Source organism: Cnephaeus nilssonii (assembly GCF_951640355.1).
Source record: "Cnephaeus nilssonii genome assembly, chromosome: 5".
Lineage (NCBI taxonomy): Eukaryota > Metazoa > Chordata > Mammalia > Chiroptera > Vespertilionidae > Cnephaeus > Cnephaeus nilssonii.
In genome coordinates, this window is record NC_137076.1 from 12,313,208 (window position 1) to 12,340,527 (window position 27,320).

At 39.5% G+C, this 27,320-nt stretch overlaps 1 protein-coding gene across 6 annotated transcripts in view; it reads right to left on the reverse strand.

Moving 5' to 3' along the window:
* CDCA2 (cell division cycle associated 2) overlaps positions 1–27,320 on the reverse strand; it is a 75,096-nt gene that overhangs the window by 33,172 nt on the left and 14,604 nt on the right. For 4 of the 6 annotated variants that reach the window (XM_079772496.1, XM_079772497.1, XM_079772498.1 and 1 more), the window contains 7 exons: positions 23,880–24,027; positions 22,413–22,609; positions 20,512–20,596; positions 4,507–4,703; positions 2,435–2,519; positions 1,752–1,996; positions 1,294–1,332 (listed from right to left, as the gene is read on the reverse strand). In XM_079772496.1, coding sequence (XP_079628622.1) covers positions 1,294–1,332; positions 1,752–1,996; positions 2,435–2,519; positions 4,507–4,703; positions 20,512–20,596; positions 22,413–22,609; positions 23,880–24,027 — 996 coding nt within the window. The remainder of the gene's footprint in view (positions 1–1,293; positions 1,333–1,751; positions 1,997–2,434; positions 2,520–4,506; positions 4,704–20,511; positions 20,597–22,412; positions 22,610–23,879; positions 24,028–27,320) is intronic. The other 2 variants (XM_079772500.1, XM_079772499.1) reach the window with 1 other exon arrangement.

Sequence of the window (27,320 nt, forward strand, 5' to 3'; positions counted from 1 at the left end):
ATCTCATTTGTTACTCCCCTTTCAGAGATTACCATCCTGTGCTGCCTGATGTTAAATTTCTGAGAATCACTGCTCTGTGTATTATCTCCAGTTTTTTAGTTGTTTCCCATGGGAGTAAAATTAGGTCCCTCTAACTCCATCCTAGCCGAAAGCAAAATATATTAAGGTATAATAGCAGGAGAAAGAATGAATGATGGTCCCAATATAAAAATAGGTAAGGAGCCCTGGCTGGTGTGGGTCAGTTGGTTGGAGCATCACACCAGGCACCAGAAGACTGCAGGTTTGATCCCTGATCAGATGTGAAAAGAAAGCAACGGATCGATGTATCTCTCACATCAATGTTTTTCTCTGTGTCTGTCCCTTCCTTCCTCTCTCTTAAAAAAAAAAAAATTAAAAAATTAAAAAAATCAATAAAATTAAATAAATGTTTAAAGTAAATAAATTTTTAAAAATAAAAAATATATAGGTAAGGAAGATTAATAGGCAGTTCTCAAGAGAAGAAATTCAAAGGGCCTATACACATGTGAAAAATGTTAAATCTCACTAATAAACTAAAAAATTTCAAGTCAAATTTTTCTCCTATTAAGCTATTTAAAATAAGTATAATTAATATTCAGGATTTGCAAAGGTATGTATTTATCTTGCAGTAAATCCAAATTTGTACATACTTTCTGATGGAAATTTATCAATATCATCAAAAAGTTCATAAATGTTCTTTTTTTAAAAATATTTTTATTGATTGCAGAGAGAAAGGGAGATGGAGAGATAGAAACATCAATGAGAGAGAGAATCATCGATCGGCTGCCTCCTGCACCCCCCACACTGGGAATCAAGCCCGCAACCCGGGCATGTGCCCTGATCGGGAATCAAACTGTGACCTCCTGGTTCATAGGTTGACGTTCAACCATTGAGCCATGCCAGCTGAGCAAACATTCATATTCTTTAGTCCAATAATTCCACCTGTAAATATTCACCTTAGGAGAAGAACAGTTTATCTTTACAATACACCAGTTCTAAGTCTGCTGCTCTTTCACATTTTAACACCTCTGAAATCTGAGTATAATAGTCCCCCTTGTCCACAGAGGGATAGGTTCAAAGACCCCCAATGGATGCCTGAAACCGCAGGGTAATACTGAACACTACATATACTATGTTAAAGTTTAATTTATAAATTAGGCATAGTGAGAAATTAACAATAATAACTAATAATAATATGACAGTTATAATAATACACTGCAATAAAAGTTATATAAACGTGGTCTCTCTCAAAAGATCTTACTGTACTGTACTCACCCCTCTCTCTTCCTGTAATGATGTGAGATGATGCAATGCCTATGTGATGAGATGAAATGAGGTACTCAGAATGGCATGCAATTTAAAACTTATGAATTGTTGAATTCTGGAATTTTCCATTTAACATTTCAGACTGTAGTTGCCCATGGGTAACTGAAACCACAGTTTGGGGATAGAGGACCACTGCACATCATACAGATGATGGTGTGTCACAGTTTAACTTTCAGCATTTTTTCTTAATGACACATAAAATATCATATAATCCATAGCACTTAGGATCTATTAAATATACAATGAGGAGAAATCTGGTAATAATCTACCTAGAAAAATATATTAATTTATACTATGACACATCATTTAGTCCATTTCATGATTTCAAAGCATAATTACTGCTCATGCAAAACAGGTGAGGTCTGATGAAAATATAAACAACTTTGTTCCACATTTTTCACACTTACAAGATTTTCCCCCTTGTCATCAAAATTTGGTTGAGGCAACTGCGAGGGAACTGGTGATGGCACAAGTGGCAAGGAATTGACAGTACTTAAATCCTTTTTACGAACAGGTGTTTCTCCTTTACGCAATGGAGTATTTGCTGGCAAAGATTCATCAAATACTTCAGGGCTTAGGTCCTCTCCAAAAGTAACTCTCTTCCTCTTCCTCATATTTATAGAGGCTGGTACCTTATAATTTTCTTGACCTTCTTTAAATAATAAATAGAAATGTATTAAAAAAATAAGCTCATTTTCTTATCTAAAAGTTGTATCCCTATAATCTTAGATTCTGTTATTTTTTTGTATAACAATTTGTGGAGAAAAATTTCAAAATGAAATAGATAAGCAGTATTTCTAATTAAATTACAGTAATAGATTTTAAAGTAAATTTTGCATGAATATCTTAGAAGTTTACAAAATTGGAATATCAAGTTTCACCATCAAGCAAAAATGGATCGATGAAATGGATGGATCAAGTCTTAGACCATCCAAAGAGATTCCATCTCTCAGAACTGTCCTTCAGTTCCATATAATTTCAGAAGCATCAAGATGCATTAGCAAGTCATTGATAATACATATCTTTTATCAGATTTTTTATAACAAGACAATGATATCCTTGGGCTTCAAAATAAACATGAATTTCTTACCTGCTTTTTGTTCTTTGCAACAGTTTACAAGAGTTGAGATTAAGTTTGGATGAGTCCCATTATCACAGAGGTTGTCACAGTGATCCTAAACAAAATGAACATCAGTGAATTTTACATAAACATGCACAGTCATTCAAAATAGCAACTGAATTTTTTGTTGCCAGGAGTAGTAACTATAGTATTGCAGACCACCTTTACTTTCATAATTGTTCTGGCTAAACATCATAATATTAGCCACAAAGAAAATAATAGGTTGCCTAAATATAACTTTAGTAAATAGTATTTTAGGCCAAAATCAAAAAATGGAAATCCGTAACTTGGGCTAAATTCATTCCTTCATTTTTGATCTGGCAAGCGAAGTTAAGCAAACTGTGAGTGGCCAGATTTGACAGTGTACTACAGTTGGTGTCAGATGAGGCAGACTATTAATGGCCTGAGGTATAAGAATTGCACTAAAACAGGAAAAGAAGGAATGGTAAGTGATATACTAGGGTATTCTGTCTTTTAAACATGGGAACCACACCTTCTGTAAGTGTATATATATCTCCTATCTGCATTATTATCTTCTTGAGTTAGAAATAAGGAAAGAGGACAGTATTTGTCCCTCTGTGCTTTTCCAAAGGAAGATTATAGAGCAGGCAAGTGGGTGAGGATGGGACAGTATGAACGCTGAAGAACAAGACGGGACAAGACTAAACACAGGGAGGGCCCTGGAGCAGAGCAGGAGAGCCAGAGCTGGGGGCTGGGTAATCGTCATCCCAATCACCATCTGCTTGGCTTGTCCAGTTTCACCCAAACCCGACCAGCCCTTGTTCTCTGCAACTAGTCTTTTTCTCCAGCACACCCATTCCAACAGCAGTACCAGCTCTAAAGTACAATCCTGCCCCAAACAAGCCTCCTTGACCAACTGTCTCCTAAGTCATTTCGTTTTCCTAACCAGGAAAATGCCCAGATCAATATATGTGAATTAAGGGAACTCATAAAACAAAGTTCATGTTAACTTTTAGACTGACAGTACTTTTAATTAAAACCATAAAAGTTTACAAAAAACTTCAACTGTAGAAACCTCCCAATTTTGGGCAGCTTGATGTTTGCTATGTAACACTGTTAACCAATAAAAGTTATATAAACAATTAAGATAGTAAGTCTCTTTGAGGATAAAACAAACAAGATATGAATGAGCAGTGCTATACAGAGACCTAAATCAGCTCTTAACCAGGAAAATTGTTAAAACATTTTAAATTATAATAGAACATCTATCCATGTAGCTAGAAGGTAGTCTAGTTCATTTTAGCTGTAAAAACAGTTTGTAGACATAACTGTTTGTTAAAATGCCTACAGGTTGGAAAAACAACACAAAACTGTACCTCTCATTTGCCAGGCACTGGTGCTAATTTTACATTATCATCCCACTTAATGCTCAGTTTACCCTTGTAAGGTAGTTTCTAATAGTATCCTTTTTATAGATAACACACTAGAGTACAAAAAGGCTAAGTAATTTGCCCAGCTCTTAAACCCCCTAGTCTGGATTTGACATGAGACACTTTGACTCCAGACCAATCCTCTCATCCTCTCACAGCATGGACAGTCCATCATGGATGCCAACATCACGTTTGTCTGGGTTCATTTAACCTCAAGCCTCAGTTTATGTAAAATGGGGCTAAAACCTTTCTTAGAGGACTGAGGCTACATGTACAAGTCTAGAAAGTACTCAATAAATGCCAGCTAGTTCCCTTCAACCCACTGGGTTGAGAAAGGTGCATGCCTGTAAAAGAGGTATTTCTAAGACCTAATAGTTTGGATGGAAATAATAAACTCCCACATTAAGAACTATGAAACTCTTATAAAATACAGTCTACCTATATTAAATTCTATACGCTATATTCCATGAGTCCTTTTTTAAAAGAACAAAAACAAATAAACTGCACAGTGCTGTAAGTGATTAAAAGGAGGGGGGAAACAGGGCAAGACCTTTCCTTTTCAACCAGTATGATTTAGCATTTCAGAGGTATTGCTTTGAACTAAATGACTTTTCATTCCATTTGCTTCAGGAAATGCAGCTCTACACTTACCTGCAGGCTTTCTACACACAGCTTCACAGAGGGTTTCTTCAGCACAGAACGGAGTGCAGAGGTCTCGGGGGGCGGGATGTCCCTCTTGCACAGCGGAGTAACCAGTGGCCCCACTTCAGGAGCTGTGCCTGTTAATTTGTCAAGTGAAACAGCATCACCTGATCCTTTGTCCTCTACTCGGTCAGCAACCTTGATTCCTTCAAAGTAAACATGTAAGCATGAGAGGCGGAAGACACCTGGATCCTTTTAGTTCTACACCAAAAATATGCATTTTGCATGCTATGAAAAACTTTAACCCCAAAAGATCCTGCTTAGTAAGGATTAATATCTGGGATATCATTTGGAAACAGAAAAAGTCAGAGAAGTGGCACTAGTCACAGCTTTTAATTCCAATCTAACTATTGAGGGTAAAGGTAATAAGGAGTTTTGGCTCCCATGGAAATCTAAGCAGGTATCCACAACCAGCTATTAACTGTCAGTGCCTCTATACATGACACCTATCTCCTGTACCATAAAACTAACCTGAGCTAAACCACGAATAATAGGCCATTTTACTGCTGGAGCCAGAGGCATTTCAGCATGTAAGGCTGGTAGGAGGGAGAGGACAGAATGCTGAGGAGAAAGATTATAAAGTAAAAACAACTAACATACTATATGTGCCCTCAAACAAAGGAAAGCTCCCCACTGCAAATTCTTTCTCACAAGAAAGCACTGCCTTATGATCAACATTTAATAAATATGTATTATGCATTTCTGATATGATAGGCACTCTAGAGGCAGTGAAGAACATACAATACCCCCATACCTTCAAACAAAAGGACAAAAATAAAATACAATATCAGAGGGGTGGAAGGAAGCAGGTAGCCATGCCTATAAAGTGTAATATGAGGGATCCCTGTGATTAATCTGTTCTATATACTGACGATAGCATGGTCATGAGTCTACACATGATAAAATTACATGGAACTGAATATACATACAAAGGAATGCATGTAAAACTGATGAAATCTGGAAAAAAAATCAGTGAATTGTATCAGTGTCAATTTCTTGGTTGTGCCATTGCATCACAGCTATATAGATGTGCTTCTGGGGGTAAGGGGAAGGTATACTGTATATCTTTAGATTATTTCTTATAAGTGCATTTGAATCTATAGTTACCTCGAAGGAAAAAGGCACTGGTTAAGGAGTATATATAATAAGTAGTAACACATGCATTAAGAAAAATAATGTTGAGATATGGGATAGGGTATGATAAGGTGGGAGGAGGGTGTTGCTGTTTTGGGTGTTCAGGGACGGCTTCCTGGGCAGGCATGAGAATAAAGTGAAAGTGAGCCATGCACAGACCTAGGGAGAAGCATTACATGCTCAAAGCCAAGTGCAAAGACCTGAGCTAGGAATGTATTTGGCACATTACAGGGAAGGGCAAGCCCAGTGTGACTGGAACAGAGTGAACAAGAAGAGCTAAGAAATAAGCTCAGAGCGAAGCTAAGGACTAGGTCAGGTAAGTTCTAATAGAAAGGATACTAGAAACTATTCTAAGTATGTTGGGAAGCCAATAAAAGATTTTAAGAAATGGGTATGACATAGTGTGGCTTGCATTTTAAAAGGAGCACCCTGGCTACTGTGTAGAAGACTCTAAGAAAAGGATGAGACGATGGTAGAAACAGGGAAATTACTTAAGATTTCCAGGCAAGAGGAGATGGTAGCCTGATATGAAATGATAGCAGTTAGGAGGTGAGAAGTGGCTAGACATTACAAATATGTTGAAGGCCAAACAGCATTTGTTAGTGGGGCTGGAAGTTGAACTTGAAAAAGGGAAATGTCAAGGTTTTTGGCACAAGCAATTGGGTGAATGGTAGTATCATTTACTGAGATGAAGAAAATAGAGATAAGCAGGCTAGAGGAAGAAAAAACAATCAAGACCTATTTAAGTACATTAAGTCTGAGATGTTTATTAGGCACCCATGTGGAGATCAGGTGAGGCAGTTGGGCACTTAACTTTAGAGTTCTGGGAAGAGGCCAAGGACAGATAAATTTTGAAGTCAAAAGCACATAAATAGCATTTAATGTTATGAAAATGTCTGCAATCACCTAAGGAGTGAGTTTAGAGAGGAAAAAAAATCAAGCATTGGCATTTAAATGAAAGAGGAGAAACAAGGAAAATACATAAAGAAATGGTCGTGAAATAGTAGAAAACATGAGAGGATGATGTCTTAATGCCCAATGAAAGAACCACTTCTCACGGGAGGGCAGGCCAGCTCTGCCTGTAATGCCTGTGAGACCTCAAGGAGAGGAGTATATTGAGAATGGCATCTGGGATGGCAATGAGAAGGCTATTGGTTACAAAGGCCTGTTGGGAGCTGGATCAAGAAAGATTGGGATGAGGAGCTTTGGGTTGGTGAACAGGAGGAAATTCACAAAGAGTGGAGCACTTGGAGACGTCATGGAAACTCCGAGCCCTTTTCCATATGCATCTCTTCCATCTGGCTGTTCCTGACTTATATCCTTTTATAATAACCCGGTGATCTAAAACCAAATTTTTATGAAATAAAGAAAATGGAATTAAACTGGGGGGGGGGACCCCAATTAGTCATGAGTGAAAAAAATAAGAGACGACATCATTGTCACAGGAGCAAAAGGAAGGGAATGTTAACCACAGATTTACTGTTGAAGGCTCCAGAGGCATTGTGCTAGAGGCTGACCGGTAGGAAGACAGGCATATTCTTCTGATAGAGCTTATACAGCAACATGAATAAGAAGATTCCTAAACTTAAATGTTTTGGTGGATGTTTCTTATGTCGACAATATCCAGAAGTTAAATGTCTCAGTGGGCAGATACTGATTCACTACATTTAAAAAAAATCTATCATTCTATCTTTATCTGTGGATACTTCACAGACCATTAATTCAAATACTAGAGGCCCAGTGCACGAAATTTATGCAGTGGTAGGGTCCCTAGCAGCTGCCGGCTGCCGGCCAGGTATTCTCCCTTCCCCGGCCAGCTGCCAATGCCAGGGACTCCCTCCCTTCCCCCAGCTGGCACCGCCCCCTGGTCGAACTCCCGGTCAAGGGGATAATTTGCATACTATACTTTTATTATATAGGATTGCTTCACCCATGGACTGGTGAGCATCACTGGCATATTATGTACAACAATAAAAACTAGTTTCTGAATAAACAATTCTACATGAAGATATTATTATTTAGGACTAAGTAAATTATTGGCTCTGAACACTTAACTGGAAGCGCTAAAACACCATATCATTGTAACGGGTCTTACCGAAGCCAGTGGCCAGAGGGTAAAAATAGATTAAGGGTCAAAGAACATCAAAAAGAAAGGAATTTATGAGCTAACCAGCTCTTCCACCCAGGAGCTAGATTGTGGAACTGACACTTGTTCATATAGTTCTGATTTGCGCAAGTGGATGAATCCTGAGAGGTCTCACAACTTTATCGTTCTTCCTATTTTTACATGGCTTCCTGGCTTTTATGTTGCCAATATATGTGACTCTGACTGATGTCTTCAGGTGTATTAGAAGCTTACACCACCTAACCAATGCTGCAGCCAAATGAATGGTTTTACCCCCACAATACTGTAAGGTGCATCCGTCTCTTCACCCCTCATTTTCCTTTGTTATAACTTCTTGCTGCACTAGTCACAATATAGAACTGCCTCTTGTCTACAGGAAGCACAGTGAGGCTGCTTTGATTTGCTTTGTATTTTATAAAAACCTCCCTTTGCCTTGGATTCTGGCATTTGATTGAATGTAGTCAGAAGATAATCTGCACACGGTGGTCCTTCATCTGTCCACACCACAGATCAAGGTATTCTTGGTCAAGGAGCTGATGACGGAACCAAAAAGCCACTTCATTTTTTTCTTTAAAAAACAAAATTTTTATTGATTGATTTTTTTAGAGAGAGAGAAACATCTATTTGTTGTTCCACTTACGTATGCATTCATTGGTTGTTTCTTGTATGTGCCCTGACCCGTCACACCCACTACCTTGACGTATTGGGACAAAACTCTAACCAACTGAGCTACCTACTGGCCAGGGTCTTTTCTTCTGGCCCCAGTGTGCTTTGTGCAAATCAAACTGGTAGGCCACTGGTGAACTCCTTTTGTGATTTAACTTGCACAGTTGTGTGTGTGAGGAACAGAGTAGGCAGGTTGGATTTCTGGCTAGAGGGGTAAGAAGGACAAGGTGGAAAGGGCAAGGGAGATAATGGAGGTATCTTGAGGGCTCTCTCCTCTCCAAGCTCTCCCTGAACTAAGTATATTTTAACCCACTTTACAAGATCTCTTTACTCTTCCTAAAGCTGTATTGTCTGAAATATAATAACCTCTTGGGTGCCACCAAATAACCAGTTTAAAACACTGCAATCAGCAGTAAGCTCCTTTAATCAAGGCCCCACATCTGTGGTTGATTTCTTTCTGTCTTATACAATATTTCTGTTTAGGGCCTAGTGTGGTGTTAAAATGGGATATGTTGGCTCCTGTTGTACAGGGATATATTTGGTATGATGACGGTTTTTAATGACCACCCACGTCTCTTACATTTTATCCTAAGACCAAGTCCTATGAGAGTAAAGCAAGAATATTGGTATGAAATGCTGAAGGCAACAGCATCTTATTTCACCAAGTTAACAAGCACATATAACCCAGCCCTATGTCTCACCCGTCCATCATATGATTAAAATTAAGAAGTCAGAGCAGATGTGTGCTATAAAAAATGCTAAAGAAAGTTCTTTTTCAGGATGAAGGGCAATAATATCAGAAGGAAACTTAGAAGTTTGGGAAGGAATGAAGAGTACCAGAAATTGTGTCTGGGTGACTAACTATAAAAGACTATCCCCTCTCCCCGCCACAAATACACGACTGCTTGAAGGAAAGAAAAAAATCTTTTGAGGTTTAAAATGAACAGAAATGTAATACAAATGACATCAATAGAGTTAAGAACCATAAAAAACATGAGTGGGTACACAGAAAATAGATCTATGCAGTTTGCAAAATTTCTACATTTTACATCAAATTGTGTATTAAACTCCAAGGATGTTGTGGAAAGTTAAGGATGTATGTCGCAATCCCTAAAGTTTTAAAAAAGATGCAATAAAGTATAATTTAAAAGGTAACAGGAGGAGATTTCAACATGGTGGCTGGCAGGACCTAAGTGAGGGAGAGTGTGAGTGAGTGAGGGTGAGTGTGCCGGTGTGTGTGCGTGCATGTGCGTGGGTGGATGGGTGGGTGTGGGTGTGGGTGGGCGCGCAGAGAGTCACAGGGGCCAGCACTTTGGGCTCTCCTTCAAGGAGCCCCTGCTACCATCACAGCCACTTCCAGATGCGACTTCGGCGTGGAGACCATGCCACCTTGAAGGGTTTCCAAGGTTCTCCTTGAAAGGAGGCTGCAGGGAGCGGCACCAGCTAGGTGCCCAGTCTGGCCCGCACCCAGGCGGAATCCACGTACTCCACCCCAGACACTACCCAGACTAAGCGGTCAGGGGCGAGACCCAGCCCACCTTCAGAGGAAACCTACAGCACCCCGTGCACTACCGCCACAAGGAGCCTCTGTTATTGGCACAGCCACTCCCTGGACACAGCTCTAGCTTGGAGAGAGCTCCATTTTGAAGGGTTTCCAAAGTCCCCCTTGGGAGGAGGCTGCAGGCACAGGCAGTGGCTAGGTCCCAAGGATCGCCACCACCCATACTCACAGCGTCCTGGGCCCGAATGCACATGCACCCTGCCCAGGACCCAATGTTGTATCGTAAATCAGCGAGCTAGATACCAGACACCTTAACAAGCCAATTAATTAGGAGTTGTTTATTGTACGAGGGTTCAGAGCACAATACCTCTGTCAAATTCTGAACCAATCCATAGAGGAAGTTCTTTTTATTTATACCTTTTGATCTTTTTGTCTGCAGATTTCACTAAGAGCTCTGTGTAGGTTATTATTACAGTTTGTAACCTTGAATACATAATAAACCAACACTTGGCATAAGAATATGGAAATTATTATCAGTATTAAATCTATTACGTTAGATGGCTGGCTTGCAAGGTCAGACAGTTAAGTTTATCTTTTTCTATTATTCAAACTAAAAAAAAAAGTCATTTTACAGAATAAGAGACTGTCTAAAAGTGACAGAGTTTACAGAACAAGGGACTATCTAACAATAGCAGAGACTTTCAAACAGCAGTTTTTATAGAAGATGGAGCTTACTATGCTCCACCAGGTGCCCACTAAGGTCACAACCTAGACTCTGAGTGCCTACAGCGGACACCGGTGGGACTCCTGGGCCTGCAATGGAAACTGGAGAGACATCAGCGCTACTGGCACACAACCAGCCAGACCTCAAGCACCCGACGGCTACCCAGTCTGGACTCTATGATGTTGAATCAAAAACCACTATGTGACTGCCACTGACCCCGCAGGACTCTCACCCCTGCTGTGTATTCACCCACCACCACCACCCAAGAGCCATCAGGGCTAGGGGACAGAACTGTGCTGAAGGCTGGGAGGTGGGTGTAGCCTCCCCAGACCTGGACCTATTAGAACTGAGGACCTGAGGAGACTGAAGAGGCTGCAGATCTGTAGGTGAGAGGGGAGTGGTGGGACTGAGAGAGGAGGCCCGAGGGCACTGGCTGTGGAGACTGCGGAGTGGGTGCAGCAGTGGAAGCCTAGGGTTAAAGTACCTGGATAGAGTAGTGCTGGCACCCCTCCATAGTGCAGCCTGGGAAGCTCCTCCTCATCCGTGAGAAGGGCCACGCAGTAGAGCTTAGGGCCAGCCTACACTGGACGGGTCTGAAGGACACACCCAACATTGAATCTGGGGGGCCCTCTATTTCTAGTGAGCAGAAAGGGGGCTGGACAGTAGGTCTAAGAAGGAGGATCAGCCTTACCCACCTGGAACACAGGGGAGGTGCCCTCTTTCCCACCAGCAAAACAGCTGCTTGTGACCCGACCTGCAGTGACCTGAGGCAAGGGGCAGGAATTCTGTCCCCATCCAGGTGGCAGAGAGGAGGTGCCAGCAAACTAGGAAAAGCTGATGAAGCATTAGAAGGAGAGGAAGGAATCAGCCACCCCTCCTACAAGCTACTGGCACTGCCCCCAACACAAGATGATCAAACCATCCCAGCCAAGATCAGGACACTCGCACAGAGCCCAGCTGTGTGGGGAAAGGGAGAACAGCGACAATCAAGGCATAAGACTGGAGGCAGACCCAGCCTCTGGGCTAAGGAGTTCCTGCCAGCTGGACTACTATGGGCTTTAACCTATCAGACAGGTTGCCCAGGGCCAGAAAGGGACAGTGAATCACATTGGCCTGCATCAGAGTAGCTCACAGGAGGTTCAGGATAAACACATCAAGGGACCAGATTCAACATCAGAGCAAAAATCCAGCGAGCTCCACAAATAGTGGACCTAAAGATTTTTGAGTGTGTGTATGTGGTTTTGTTTTTTTTTGGGGGGGGGTGTGCGCACGCGTGCACGAGTGGCTTTTTGTGCTTTTCTTTTTCCCTTTTACCTTTCTTCTCTTTTTTCCTTGCATATCTCTAATTTCTCTTTCCTTTGATTCTGTTCTCCTTTTGTCTCTTTTTGTTATTAATTTTTCTCATTTTATGTTTTCTCCTCTTTTTTTCCATTTTACTTTTCCTATCTATACCTTAATATATCCATTAATACCACATTTTAAATCCATTATTATTTCATTTCTTTTCTGTTTCCTTTTCTTTTTGCCTCCTATACTAGTTCTTTTACCTTCCTCCTTGCTCCCATATAGCCATTTTTTCATTTTCTTCTTTCTCCCTTTTTCTTTATATCCCCTCTAAGCCTTTGGCCACATGTCTTTCAGTATCCTTTTTATATTTTCTTTGCTTTCTCTTATTTTTCCTTCTTAGTCTTTCCTGTTATTGTTGCATAGCTTGATTTTTGTGGTGTTTTTGGTTTGGTCCTGTTGTGTCTTGTTCTGTTCTGTCAGCACCTGTATAACAGCTGGCACAACAAGGTTGGGGTTGAGCCTGTCAGCAAGTCCAAGGAGAGATCCCTCCAATGAATGGGACATCAACAGGTAAGTCCCAATTATAAGAGGAGAACCCAAAATAATGCACACAAGGGACATTCCTAGAGCATCCATCTCAGGATAACAAAGAGACTGCACCATTGGACCCCTCAAAACACTTTCTACATAAGGCCATCCCACAAAGACTGGGACACATAAAGTTCTACCTAATACATAGAAACGAATACAAAGAGAGAGCTAAAATGGGAAGGCAAAAAAACCACCCCCGAATGAAGGCAAAGAAGGAATCTCCGGAAAAAGAACTAAATGAAACGGAGGCAAGCAAACTATCAGACATAGAGTTCAAAATAATGGTTATAAAGATGCTTAAGGAGCTTGGTGCAAATTACAAGGAACTCGGTGGGAACTATAGCAGCATGAAAAAGGAAATAGAAACTATAAACCAGAACCAGACAGAAATAGAGAACAACATATCAGACATCAAGGATACACTGAAAGGAATTAAAAGTAGATTGGATAAAGCCAAAGACCCAATCAGTAATTTGGAAGACAAGGTAGAAATAAATACCAAATTATCGGAGTATCTATTACAGGAATACCAGAAGGGGGAGAAGATAAGCAAAGAACAGAGAACCTGTTTCAAGAAATAATGACAGAAAACTTCCCCAACCTGGTAAAGGGAAAAGTTCAGGAGGCACAGAGTCCCAATCAAGATGAAGCCAAAGAGACCCACATCTAGACACATCGTAATTAAAATGGCAAATGTTAAAGACAAATAAAAAATCTTATAGACAGCAAGAGAGAGACAGAAAATTACCTACAAAGGAGTTCCCATTAGAATGCCAGCTGACTTCTGAATAGAAGGGGGTGGCATGAAGTATTCAAAGTAACGAAAAGCAAGGGCCTAAATCCAAGAATACTGTATCCAGCAAAATTGAAGGTGAAATAAAAAGCTTTTGAAACAAAAAATGGTTTAAGAAGTACTTTACCACCAAACCAGCAATGCAAGAAACATTAAAAGGATTGCTTTAAGAAGAAAAAGAGAGAAAGGATCATAGGCATAAGAACATAAAAATGGCAATAAATACCTATCAACAATAACCTTAAATGTAATTGGGTTAAATGCTCCAGTCAAAAGACATAGGCTGACTGAACGGATAAGAAAACATGACCCACATATATGCTGTCTACAAGAGACCCACCTCAGAACAAAAGATACAGACTAAGAGTGAAGGGATGGACAAAAATATTACATGCAAATGGCAAGGGAAAAAACGCTGAGGTACTCATATCAGACAAAATAGACTTCAAAACAAAGGCCATAACTACATAACACTAAAGAAAATGATTCACCAAGAAAATATAATCCTTGTAAACACAAACACACCTAATATAGGAGCACCAAAATATAAAAAAAAAAAACACCTTCTTGATGGACTTTAAGGGAGAGATGAACAGCAATGCAATGATAGTAGGGGACTTTAACACCTCACTGACATCACTGGATAGATCTCCTAGACAAAAAATCAACAAGGAAAAAGACACATCCTACATCAGATGAATCTAACTGATGTTTACAGAACATTTCACTCCAAAGCAAGAAAATATACATTCTTCTCAAGTACACATGGAACATTCTCAAAAACAGACTACGTTAGGATGTAAAACAAGACTATACAAATTCAAAAAGATTGACACAATACCAAGCATCTTCTCAGATCACAATGGCATGAAGTTAGAAATCAACTATATTAAAAAAAAAAATTCAAAAACACTGAAATAGACATAACCGGTTTGGCTCAGTGGATAAAGCGTTGGCCTGCGGACTGAAGGGTCCCAGGTTCGATTCTGGTCAAGGGCATGTGCCTTGGTTACGGGAGCATCCCCGGTGTGGGGTGTGCAGGAGGCAGCTGATTGATGTTTCTCTCTCATCGATGTTTCTGGCTTTCTCTCCCTCTCCCTTCCTCTCTGTAAAAAATCAATAAAATATATTTAAAAAAGCAACATTGAAATACATAGAGACTAAAGAGCATGTTACTAAACAATGAATGAGTTACCAATGAAATCAAGCAAGAAATTAAAAACTTCATGGAAACAAATGAAAATGAACAAATCACCAAAACTATGGGACACAGTGAAACCAGTCATGAGAGGGAAGTTCATAGCATTACAGACCTACCTCAAGAAATAAGAAAAGCACTAATAAGCTATCTAACCTTGCAACTAAATGAATTAGAAAGACAACAGCAACAAAAACCCAGAGGAAGCACAAGAATGATCAGAGAAGAAATAAATTATATAGAGACTAAAAAGAACAGTGCAAAAGATCAATGAATCCAAGCGCTGGTTCTTTGCAAAGATAAACAGGATTGATGAATCCAGACGCATCAAGAAACTAAATAAAATTGAGATACAAAATAAAATAAAAAACGAAAGAGGCAATATAACAACAGACACCACAGAAATACAAAAGATTGTAAGCAAATACTATGAACAACTATGTGCCAACAAACGGGACAACCTGGGCAAAATGGACAAATTCCTATAAACATACAATCTTCCAAAACTCAACCAAGAAGAATCAGAAAATCTGAGGCCAATAACAACTGATGAAATTGAAGCAGTCACTAAAAAACTCCCAACAAACAAAAGTCATGTACCAGATAGATTTACAGGAGAATTTTACCAAACATTCAAAGAATAACTAACACCTATCCTCCTCAAACTATTCCAAAAAATTCAAGAGGAAGGAATACATCCAAGCTCTTTTTACAAAGCCAGTATTACCCTAATTCCAAAACCAGGTAAAGACACTACAAGGAAAGAAAATTACAGGCCAATATTCTTGATGCACACAGATGCTAAAATCCCCAACAAAATATTAGCAAATCAGATCCAGCAATATATTAAAATGATCATATAGCATGATCAATTCTGAGGATGCAAAACTGGTACAATATTTGCAAGTCAATAAATGTGATACATCATATAAATAAAATGAAAGATAAAAATCACATGATCTAGCCCCCTTATGATCCAAGGGTTTGTATTTTTTTAAGTTTGTTCATATTTGTAGCCAGGGGATTATCTTTCGATAAATATGTAACTGGCAAAAAAAAAATTTGTTTAAATCACATGATCCTATCAATAGATGCAGAAAAAGCATTCAAAAAAATCCAGCAACCTTTTTAAATAAAAACTCTCTTGGTAAAGTGGGACTAGAGGGATCATAACTCAACATAATAAATGCCATGTATGACAAACCTACAGCCAACCTAATACTCAATGGGCAAAAACTAAAAGAGTTTCCCTTAAAAACAAGAACAAGACAAGGATGTCCACTTTCCCCACTCTTATTCAACTTAATACTAGAAGTACTAGCCACAGCAATCAGACAAGAAGAGATAAAAGGCATCCAAATTGGAAAGGAGGGCATAAAACTGTTATTAATCATAGGTAATATGATATTGTACATAGAAAATCCTAAATACTCCATCAGGAAACCACTAGGCTTAATAAATGAATTCGGCAAGGTAGCAAGATACAAAATCAACATCCAGAAATTGATGGCATTTTTATACAGAAATGAATTCTCAGAAAGAGAAACTAAAAAAACAATCCCATTTACCATTGCAACAAAAAGATAAGATACCTAGAAAGGAACTTAACCAAAGAGGTAAAAGACCTGTATTTGGAAAACTACAGGACATTGAAAAAAGAAATAGAAAAAGATACAAACAAATGGAAACATATACCATATTCATGGTTTGGAAGAATTAACATCACTAAAATGATAATACTAACCAAAGCAATCTACAGATTCAACACAATCCCTATTAAAATACCAATGGCACACTTCACATAACTAGAACAAATACTCCAAAAATTTATAGGAAACCATAAAAGACCTCGAATAGCCGCAATAATCTTGGGAAAGAAGAACAAAGTTGGAGGGATCACAATACCAGATATCAAACTATACGACAAAGCCATTATAACCAAAACAGCCTGGTACTGGGACAAAAACAGGCATACAGACCAATGGATCAGAAGAGAGACCACAGAAATTGACCAACACCATTAAGGTCAATTAATATTTGACAAAGGAGGCAAGAACACACAGTGTAGTAAAGACAATCTTTTCAAAAACTGGTGTTGGGAAAACTGGACATGTAAAAAAATAAAACTAGACCACCACCTTACACCATATACAAGAATAAACACAAAATGGATAAAAGACTTAAATGTAAGGCATGAAACCATAAAAATATTAGAAAAAAAAACAAACAGGCAGGAAATCTCAGACATCTCACGTAACAGAATTTTTGCCAATACATCTCCTAGGGCAAAAGAAACAAAGGAAAAAAAACACACAAAATAAACAAATGGGACTACATCAAAATAAAAAGCTTCTGCACAGCAAAAGAAAACGAAAATGAAAAGGAAACCCATTGTATGGGAGAACATATTTGCCAAAGATACATCTGATAAGGGGTTAATATCCTAAACATATGAAGTACTCATATAACCCAAAAAAAGGAAGACAAACAATCCCATTAAAAAATGGGCAGAGCCCTAACCGGTTTGGCTCAGTGGCTAGAGCGTCGGCCTGCAGACTCAAGGGTCCCAGGTTCGATTCTGGTCAAGGGCATGTACCTTGGTTGCGGGCACATCCCCAGTAGGGGGTGTGCAGGAGGCAGCTGGTCGATGTTTCTAACTTGCTCTTCCTCTCCCTTCCTCTCTGTAAAAAAAAAAATCAATAAAATATATTTTAAATAAATAAATAAAAAATGGGCAGAGCCAAGAAACTAGAAACACCAATCAGAAAGGATATATGCACCCCTATGTTCATAGCAGCACAATTCACCATAGCTAAGATTTGGAAACAGCAAGTGCCCATCAGCAGATGAGTGGATTAAAAAACTGTGGTACATCTACACAATGGAATACTACGCTGCGGTAAAAAAGGAGTTCTTACCATTTGCAACAGCATGGATGGAACTGGAGAACATTATGCTAAGTGAAATAAGCCAGAGAAAGATAAATATCACATGATCTCACTCATTTATGGAATATAATGAACAACATAAACTGATGAACAAAAAGATCCAGAGACAGAGAAACATGGATCAGACCATCAAACCTCAGAGGGAAGGTAGGGGAGGGTGGGAGTAAGGAGAAGAGATCAACCAAAGGACTTGTATGCATGCATATAAGCCTAACCAATGGACACAGACAACAGGGCGGTGAGGGCATGAGTTGGGGGGTTGGGGGGAGTAATAGGGGAATAAGGACACATATGTAACACCTTAATCAATAAAGAAATTAAAAAAAATAAAAAATAAAAAAATGGGCGGAGGACCTGAATAGACATTTCTCCAAAGAAATACAAATGGCCAAGCAACATATTAAAAGATGCTCAAATTCACTAATTAACAGAGACATGCAAATTAAAACCTCACACCTGGTCAAAATGGCTATAATAAAAAAATCAATAACAACAAATGCTGATGAGGACACGGAGAAAAGAGAACACTAGTTCACTGCTGGTGGGAATGCAGATGGTGCAGCCACTATGAAAAATAGTAGGGAATGTCCTCAAAAATTTAAATATGGAACTTCTGTTTGACCCAGAGATTGCACTTCTTGGAATATAACCTAAAACCCCCAAAACACCAATCAGAAAGAATATATGTACCCCTATGTTCATAGCAGTATTATTTATAATAGCTAAGATTTAGAAACAGCCCAAGTGCCCATCAGTAGATGAATGAATAAACCAGCTGTGGACATTTACACAATGGAATACAATGCAGCTATAAAAAAGAAGGATCTCTTACCCTTTGGGACAGCATGGATGGACATGGAAACTATTATGTAAGTGAAATAAGTCCATCTGAGAAAGAAATATCACATGATCTCACTTATTTGTGGAATCTAATGAACTGACCAACAAAATAAGACTCGAGCCCTAACCGGTTTGGCTCAGTGGATAGAGCATCGGCCTGCGGACTCAAGGGTTCCAGGTTCGATTCTGGACAAGGGCATGTTCCTTGGTTGTGGGTACATCCCCAGTAGGGAGTGTGCAAGAGGCAGATGATTGATGTTTCTCTCTCATCGATGTTTCTAACTCTCTCTCCCTCTCCCCTCCTCTCTGTAAAAAATCAATAAAATATATCTTTAAAAAAAAAGACTCGAAGCTGGAGGCATGGAACAGAAGGACATACCTCGATGTGTGTGTGTATGGGGGGGGGGGGGAGGATGAAGATGGGATAAACCAAAGAACTTACATATTTACTAGAGGCCCGGTGCACAAAATTCATGTCCTTGGGGGAGGAGGGGTCCCTCAGTCCGGCCTGCACCCTCTCGAAGTCCGGGAGCCCTCGGGGGATGTCCAACTGCCGGCATAGGCCAAGGAGTGGGCCTATGCTGGGAGTCGGACATTCTTAGCGCTGCCGCCAGCCTGGCTTCAGGCTGAGCGAGGGTGGGGAGCACCGCTCAACCAGAAGACAGGCTCGCGGCCTTAGCACTGTCCCCGCCCCCTGCCCACTGGTGGGGAGGGGGGATCAGGGGCAGGGCCGGCTGGGGGAGGGGCCGTGGGAGGTTGAGGCACTGCAGTTGAGCCATGTCCCACCTCTGCGGAGGCGCTGGGACTGCGCCGCTGCCTCTGTGGAAGGGGGGGCGTGGCGTGCCAGGACCACCATGGCTGGCCTGGTGGTACAGGCTCGCTAACCCTGTCGCCCACTGGTCCTTCCAGAAGGTCATTTTGCCATCCGGTCCAACTGGCATATTAGCTATTTATTATATAGGACTAGAAGCCCAGTGCACAAAATTTGTGCACTCTGGGGGTTCCCTCAGCCCAGCCTGTGCCCTCTCACAGTCCGGGAGCCCTTGAGGGTGTCTGACTGCCAGCTTAGGCCCACTCCCCCGGCAGTCGGATATCCTTAGCGCTGCCACAGAGGCGGGAAAGGCTCTCGCCACCGCCGCTGTGCTCGCCAGCCGTGAGCCTGGCTTCTGGCTGAGCAGCACTCCCCCCTGTGGGAATGCACTGACCACCAGGGGGCAGCTCCTGCATTAAGCATCTGCCCTCTGGTGGTCAGTGCGCATCATAGTGACCCGTCATTCTACTGTTCAGTTGATTTGCATATTAGCCTTTTATTATATAGGATATGCATAGCCCATGGACAGGGCAATAGGATGGTGAAGACGTGGGGGTGGGGTGGGGGGGAGGGGAGGGGATGGAAGGAGGGGAATAATGGGGGGGGGAGAAGGGGGAATGGGAGATATCTGTAATACTATCAACAATAAAAAAATGTACATTAAAAAAATAAAAAGTAAATAAAAGGTAACAATAATTTATTTAAAATTTTTTTTCAAATAAACCTAAAAAAGACAAAAAGAGGGAAACAAAGGAAAAAAAGATTAAGAGAACAAACAGAAAATGTATGATAAAATGGTAGATTTAAATCAAACCATATCACTACTGGCTTGAAAGGTTAATGAGGGAAATATTCCAATTAAAAGAAGAGAATCTCAGATTGATTAAAAAAACACACAATACAAGAATTTTACTTTAAAGAGAGACACAGGTAGGTTGAAAATAAAACTAAATCAATATAAGTACACTGATTTTGGAAAAGGCTAAATTTTGAATCCTGGTCCCTTTTCCCACAACCTTAAAACAAACAAAACAAAAAAATCATGTGTAGTGTTTTCTCTAACAAAATGTACTTGTTAATATGTTCAGAGATCCTAGTCTTTACATTTTATCAGGTTGGAAATATTTCACTAATTCTTATTCAAAGAAAACAATGCCCTCTCTCAAGTAAAAAGAATTCTGAAACATTTCTAATAGACCAAGAGCTCTTAAAATGTAGGGAACTGTTTTAGTTTTCCCAAATTTCAGCATGTAGGTACACCAACTATAGATGTCTATTGAACAAATATTGCAATGGGTGAACTGGCACGCATACTAAGGAAAAATTAAATACTTACCAGCTGAAGCCTCTGTGAGCTCAGGAAGTGGAACAGATTCTTCAACTAAACTTCCAGACTGTGTTAAACCAGGTTCGGAAAGTTTCTTGGGGGGACAAAAAGTGCACACAAAAAAGTACTAAATCTTATTAATTACAGAATGATGATATCTTTTTAAAGGTTTGAGTAAGCATCGCAGATTACCTAGAAATATAACGTTAAACCAATCAATCACTCAATCAATGAGGCAATTTTATCACCTTAATTATCTGATCTCAAAAGTATAGGAAGGAGAATCTAACTAAAAACAGAATATTCATTCTAAATGTATTCTCTAGGCATTTTGGGTACCTTATTTGAAGTCTAGAAATTATGCTAACTACATTCACTGAAGAAGAAATTCTCCAAACAACAGAAAATGTCATATAATTACTAATCAAACAACAAAAGTATCAATAGCTATGATAGGAAAAGCATTAATGACTAGGTTAGAAAACACTCTTAATAATGTGGAAACTATTTCTTAATCATGGTATATGTTCAAACAAAGTTTTGATAAGAAACAATTATTATCCGTTCTGTCAGATGTTGATTTCATATTAGCTAGAATAAGGTAGAGAGAGTAGAGATTCTAAGCAACTCTGAATGAAACCTATTGGACCCTGAAGAAACTTGAACTGACTATCAAACACTTATACCAGTCTAAATAAAATCATTAGGACATGTACTGTATCAATGTGACAGAGAAGGTACAGAAAAAAGGTTTCAATTCTAATGGTTAGGTGTCTCTTCTCACTGAAGAAATGGGAACCTGCTGTTCAAACCCAAAGTAACAGTATGAAACAGGAAGTCATGAGAGAACTACCTCCTTGTTTACATTTGAGTGAAGGTCAATAGTATTATTTAATTCAGGTTAGTCTTTTGATAATCTTGACAGGCTTAAGTTATCAGCAACAAACATCCTTAGTTACTTGAGGCAAGTGAGCAGAGCAAAGGAGCAACTGCTAAATAGCAATTATTAAACCAGTCAGAGCGTGTACTCTCCCTGCCAGGAGCATGCCCTGCGCCTTTCCCTTCAGCCTCTTCTTCCCCCACAAGCACTCATTCCTAAACTCTAAGGGACTCCAAGCAACTTGTAACCAGAGAGCAATGGGCAGCATCCAGGACTAACTCCCTGACCCTGTGACCAAGGACCCCTTTTCTCTGACGCCTTAGTGAGCCAAAGCAGCCCAGCCTGGGCTCATTTCCCCACCTAGGCCCTCACCTGTTGCTGCTTCTGTCCTAGGCCCTACCTTGCTTCTCTGTACCCAGCTTTAATGAACGTCCTCTCAAAATCCCCTGGACTGGTACTGTGAAATCTTCCCTGCACGAGGTCAAGAACCCACACACTACCCACAGGTCCTAGGCAGACCCACTAGGGGTCAGGTCACATTTCTGTTAACACCAATATCACCCCAATAAATTCAATTTAAAAATAAATAAAATCATTCTTTGCAAAACAAACACAGAGGCAGCAAGGCAGAAGTGCCAAGACCCACAGACCTGAGGAGTACAGTATAATCTTCGAATTTACCAGTAATGTGTAAATAAAATACTCATGTCAGCCTCCTTTGGAAGACAAAAAGCTACTCCAGGACAGGACTGTGACTTTCTATTGCACCATCAGCATCTATTGCAACAATACCTCACACTGCTTAATCTTTTTATAAAAACTTTTTCAGAAGGCTTTTAATCAAAACTGTCTCTAACAACCAATAAGCCAACTAACAACAAAAGTTAGTAAGTAGGAAATACACACACTCATGTACTGGTAATCTGAACCCCAGCTACAATATAGCAGTACAAGGTACTCTAACTGAAAAAAGGATCTTTAAAACTACCTCACCAGGAAAGCAAAGCTATGTTTCCAATAAGTGAGTTACCTCAGAAAGATCTACAAGAGAAGTTTGAAAAGCGCATGTTCTGTCTGTACTTGGAGGAGTAGCAGCATTAAACATCTGGGGACCAACTGCATTAGTTAGATTTTCATCAGAGTTGCTCTGAGAAGATATTCTCCGACGTTTGGATAACTGTGCAAGGAACGCAGACTGCTGACATTCACCAAGACTTTCCTTTTTGGCTGTATACACAAAACAAAATAAAAACAAAATAGGCATGAGTATTTTCTTTTACAATTTTATACATCATAATTTTAGTATGTTTTAATGCTTGAGCCTAAAGACTTTAGAAATGAATAGGAAAATCTAGTAAAATTTTTAATTCAAAAAAGAAAATATAATGGAAAGATAAGTGAACATTACTAAAAAGATAACACAAATTTACTTAGAAAAACATATTTAATTATAATTAAGTTTTTCAGACTATAAAATGCAAAAAGACATGCTAAAATACATTTGCACTGGTGAGACAGTATCTCATTCTGTTTTTAAATTTATATTGAAACTTATTCTTTTGAACATTTTAAAGGATGTGGTTATGTTCTAATATTGGTTCTGCTTTGTGTATGAGTTTATGAAAAATTTACAGCCACAATGTGCCCCAGTTCTTAGCTACAAAAAAGAATGTTATTCTTTGCAGAATTATAATAATCATGTTAATAAAATATTTTAAAACCCAGGTAAAAAATGAAAAATAGGTAAGTTACAAACTACAAATAAAAATGAGTATATGAGAGTGGTCACGCACTAACAGGTAGATGAATTAAACTTGTCTTGAGTTGAAGGGCACTGCACACAAAGAGGTGTTGAGATTACTTGAAGATGGTTCAAGACACTAAAAATCATGTGGAACCTTACTTAGGGTGCAGAGCAGCAGAGCTATGATTTTGGTGATTACAGATAAGGCGAAGATTCATCTAATTCTGGTATTTAAAATGTTTTGTGATTGGAAAATCAAAGGTGACCACACACAAAAAATAACCAAGTGAATTATAATATAAAAGTTATTATAAAGAATATGGCAGGCTATAAAGTTGTCAGATTGGATAGATCAGTTTATTATATTGGGGATGGGTGTTTGGTGTTCATGTAAATGCTTGCCAAACGTAATAATTCTCTAAAAATCAAGTTTGTACTTGATCCCACAAATGTGTCACATGGGCTATGATAAAGATGAAATGAGCTAATCAGCTCTGACAGTTTTACACCTAAAACTTAACTGTGACCATGTGGATTGGAGGCTCAGAAATGCTTGACATCCGATTTTTTCAAGAGAACCAGAAATCAAGGTTTTTACATGAAATGTCCCAAATGTTGAATGTTAGACTCCATTTAAAAATACAACTCTGCTCAGAAAGACTGCTTTTGCACTGTGAACGAAATCTTTTTTATATCTCAGAGGCCTGTCTGAATCCCACACAAGTCCAAACTGACTGAATTTTTTCTACTCACTCAAGCCTGTTGTCGGGAACCCCTCTGCCTCTGAGAACTCAGGACAGTCAGTAATTTTTTCCTTTTCCTGTATGGAGTGAAAAGCCGACTGGAAGGCAGATATGCGCTCTTTTAAAGAATTAACATTTCGATATAATACAGGGCTGCCCTGTTAAAATACAGAGACATAAAGGGTATTATAAATCAAGTCAAACATAGTTTCTATACCCTTGGCCTAAAACTATTGAATCTAAAACTAAATACAAAGGTTTTTGGAAGACCAGAGATGATAAATTAGTGTAGCAAAGCCTCTTCTCCCTTAAATCACACATTTTCAGTTTGAATATTTAGTGTGCTGCCAACATCTTAGTTTCTCCCTCTGCTCCTCCTCCAGTGTTTAGCTGTGTGATATGTACACTTGTGTAGCTATGGGCTGGTCAATAATGACACTATAGTAAGTCTATGGACCAGACAAGAAAAGTCTGGAGTAGGTGGAAAACACTTTAAAGAGGCACCCAGATAAAACATACCCCCAATTATTTGAGGCTAAATAACTCTTAAAAATATCCATAGACAATCATCTGCATGATGCCTTTGCCTCATGCAAGCCTCAGGGTACCTGGTTTAAGTCAAGCTAACCTCATTACTCATCTTCCTTCATGCATACCCTCTCCCTAGGAGGCCAGAACACACAAATGTTCCCTAGTAGCTCAGATACCCACTCTCACATTTACCCTCTTCTTTGGCTTTTCCAGCTAACGTTTCTTCATTTCATGGGACCCTACCTCCTTAGAGCTGAAAGCCAGCCATTCACTTAAAATATGGAGCCAAATAGTAAGATGGTATAAGCATAAGAGCTCTCTGCAAACTCTAACAGGATTTCAGCCAAAGATGCACAAAATGAAACTGATACAAGCAGGGATAGAAATGCCAGATAAATGCAAGCAATGCACAGTTTGAGTTCTGTTTACCCATAAAACAAACTACTCATTACATTCTCTATCCAGGATCTCCTCCCCTACCCCTTCATTATTTAGACTACCAACATATTTCCATTGCTTTGGAGTTTGTGGCAATTAACAAAATTACACAAATAGGCAAAAATTAAAGTAAAAAAATACCTCCCTTTAAGATATTGTATGGAGAAAAATCAGTTAAAATCTTGAAGCCATGTTTGATGGTAAATCTGCTCATGCACTTGATTCTATTCCCAGTTAAATACATTCAGAAAGCAAACTGTTACATAATAACAGAACATTTAAAAATTCCAATATGATTGATGATGTAAACCTTTATGACATAAACAGCAAATAACATTCATTAACTCTAATCTATATGAGATATAGAGAAAGAAGGGTTATCCCAAAGTCCTAAATTTACCTCGAATATTCTTTTTTGGTACTCATATTTGAGAGCATGGCAGAGGTAAGTTCAGTATCCTAGGAATATGAGCACTTTGAAATGCTGCTTATAACAAATTTTAGGTTCTGTGAGTCAAAACTGTTTTTTTCTGATGGGGAACAACAATATACAAAGTAAATGAAACATTCAAAATGTACTGCTTTTTTGGATGCTTTTGTCTTATGAATTGTGTCAGCCAACAACATTCTTCCATGTGCCAGAAACTGTTCCATGGACTTAGAATGAAGGGAAGAAATTATGTTCTGGAGTGAAATTCTGAAAACACATTAATACAGTTTTTGGTACAAGAGGTGCTATTGAGAAGATGAAAAAGGAATGGTGATTCAGTAACTAAGAGAGTTTCCTAGCTTGTATCGAACAATATTCTATCTGAAAAAATTTTTGAGTTGAAACCAAAACAATGAGAAAGTGGCAGTTAAGGGAAGATATTGGGGAAGGGAGACATTTTACAATAACAAGGTAGAACAAAAGCAAAGGCCCTGATGGAAATAAGATGTAGCAGAAAGAAGGCCAAGAGTGCCCAGGGATGAAAGGAGTTAGGAGATGAGGCTCGTGGTAGGCAAGGCTCAGATGAGGGAGGTGTGATGTGATGAGAGCTTCAGGAGGTGTTTGGGTTTAAGTCAAGTCATAACAGAAAGCCATGGGAAGGTTTTAAAGTAGCAGAGGGAATGATTTGATTTATACTTTAAATGTATCTCTTTGATTAGTCTGTGAAATGGTGAACGAATTAAGGAAAGAGGGAAGTAGAAGGATCAGTTAGAGTGAAATTAGCAATTAGGCAAGTAGTTGATGATCTAGGCAGGAATCACATTATGGTTGTAGCAAATGAACTGTGGGGACATGAGGAACTAGATAGGTTTTGATATGTAATGATGGGTTGGATGTGGAAGATGAGAAAGAAAGAAATACTGATAATTGGACTGAGCAACTGGATAATGATGGATGTAATGACATGGAGAAGTGGATTGGAGGATCTGATAAAAGAAATCTATAATTTGGTTGAGACCATGCAATGCTTAAAATGCTTATTTATAAAACCCAAATAGAGATGTTGAATAGCAACTGGATATCCAGTTGCTCATGGGGAAAAATTAGACTGCCTAAGGAAAGCAAAGAAAAAGGGGCAGAGGAAAACCCTGGGACAATTAATATTTTTACAGGGGAAAAATAAAAAAGAGGTGGAATCAGCAAATTAAGCACAGAAAGAATAACCAGTGACATAGGAAGAAAATCAGGTTAGTGTGGCAGTCCAGAAACCAAGTGAAGAAAGCCTTTCAAAGAGGGAGTGGTCGAACATATCAAAAACTGAGGAAAGAGAAAAAAAAAAGAAAGGTTGAGTAAGATGCAAATTTAGATTTTATCTTTGTCTTGGCCATTTGGGATGAATGATGACGAGAGTATTCTCAATGGAGTGGTCTAAATGGAGTAGCTAAAAGTAGTGGAGAGGATAGGACAGAAGAAAGTAAACATTTGAATACTGATGTAACCAATCTACTGGGAAGTTGTAGAGGATAGGAATATCCTATATAATAAAAACCCAATGACCATAACAGCAGAACGACCTCTTGACCAGTCACTATGAGGTGCACTGATCACCTCTTGGTTCCTATCCCCGGCCGGCAGGCTCTGATTGCCGAAGGCGAATGGGGACCCGGGGTGGGTGGCGGGGGATGCGGGCAGTGCCAGGCCAAGGACCCCGCCCTGCTGGTCGCCCCACACACAGAGGGCGACCTGTGACAGGGGTGGGGCTGGTGAGCAGGCGGGAACAGCCGACCTCTCAATCACTCCCCCAGCCGTCAGGCTCCCATTGCTGGATGGCAAACAGGGAACTGGGGTGGGTGGTGGCAGGGGGCAGGGCTGGCTGCCAGGAGAAAATGGCCCTGATCACAGGCTAGGCCTAGGGACCTGAACCACGCACGATTTCGTGTGTCGGTCCTCTAGTATGTATGATAATAGGTATGAGGAAGAAAGAGGGCTAGATTTCCATCATCTGTAGTGGGAAGAATCAATTGCTAAAACATCAACACTGAAAGATTAAGA